We start from the raw sequence: 994 nt of genomic DNA, 5'->3' as shown, positions 1-994 counted from the left end.
CTTGAATGTTTACAGGGCCAAGGGTCAAGGGCCTAGGGTCAGACTCAAACCCACGGCGCTGCAGTTGGGATTACAGCTTCATGCTACACGCTCTACCAGGTGAACCCCAGTACCTGCAGCTCATGTGTCAAACTGATGAAGATATTTTCTGAATTTGTTTTCAGCTGCAGTGTTTGAGCTTCAGGGCCACCGTAATGTCGCACAGAAACAATGATACAGTCAAAATCTGTGTAATTAGTTTTTAATTAAAAATATATCAATCAAACATCAATATATCAGTCTGAGGAAAACAGCAGTTTCATCCTTGTTAGTAGATCTTCACACATAAACATTAATGTGATCAGCTGTCGCAGCGCTTCAGAACTCCATCAGATGTGTGTACGGTCCATTGGTGTCCAGGTTGAGCACTTGTCTGTTTCCATACGTCCCATGTTTGACCGTCACTCCGCTGCCGGCTGAAGCAGCAGTCATCAGCTCCTTCTCACACAGAGCAACGAAGGTGCCGTAGAGCCGCAGGCCGTCCTCTTTGCTGATGTTGTTGTGGTACTGCATGGCCCTGCCCTTGGCCTTCCCGCCCAGCGTGGCCTGAGGGACGATCAGCAGGCTGCCGGGAAGCTCCCGCACCGACACCGTCTTCCCCGAGTCAGATTCACACAGCCGCAGGTTCAACAGAGTGGACACTGGATGGAAGATGATTTCATTTGTAATGGGTTTACAGTGAGTGCAGAGCTGGGTGGAGTTTAAACGTGTAGGTCAAAGGTTAAAGGTTACAGAGGTCACTGACCCATCTTAGGGAGGATGTCATCTGTGGCTCCTTTGAAGAAACAGATGTAGATCACCATTCCTCTGTCGATCTGAGAAAAAACGTCACTGTCACTAATGGTGTGGACCAATCAGCAGTCAGCGTGCCTCCATGTTTAAACCTGTAACTACCACTGACCCAGACTGATTGTTTTGTCCACAGAGAATATCTGCATTATGATTTTATTAGGGC

At 48.0% G+C, this 994-nt stretch overlaps 1 protein-coding gene across 1 annotated transcript; it reads right to left on the bottom strand.

Annotated features, from left to right (window-relative positions):
* Positions 1–225: 225 nt before the first annotated feature.
* Positions 226–885, bottom strand: LOC111655718 (D-aminoacyl-tRNA deacylase 2-like). Its single transcript, XM_023407215.2, has 2 exons — positions 785–885; positions 226–680 (listed from the first exon to the last, which is right to left on the bottom strand). The coding sequence occupies exons 1-2, from the start codon at positions 840–842 to the stop codon at positions 358–360; spliced, it is 381 nt and encodes a 126-aa protein (XP_023262983.2). The 5' UTR covers positions 843–885; the 3' UTR covers positions 226–357.
* Positions 886–994: the final 109 nt, after the last annotated feature.

Source organism: Seriola lalandi, unplaced genomic scaffold, assembly GCF_002814215.2.
Source record: "Seriola lalandi dorsalis isolate HSWRI2012SDOR001 ecotype SW California unplaced genomic scaffold, Sedor1 jcf7180001975694, whole genome shotgun sequence".
Taxonomy (NCBI): Eukaryota; Metazoa; Chordata; class Actinopteri; order Carangiformes; family Carangidae; genus Seriola; species Seriola lalandi.
Note: the sequence above shows the minus strand (reverse complement) of the source record. Positions and strands in the feature narration are given on the sequence as shown.

Bases quoted from the DNA above. Each gene is read 5' to 3' on its own strand.
- LOC111655718 (XM_023407215.2), bottom strand. From the start codon at position 842: ATGGTGATCTACATCTGTTTCTTCAAAGGAGCCACAGATGACATCCTC. The intron at 681-784 runs GTCAGTGACCTC...TCTTCCATCCAG, and splicing joins TGACATCCTCCCTAAGATGG to TGTCCACTCTGTTGAACCTG.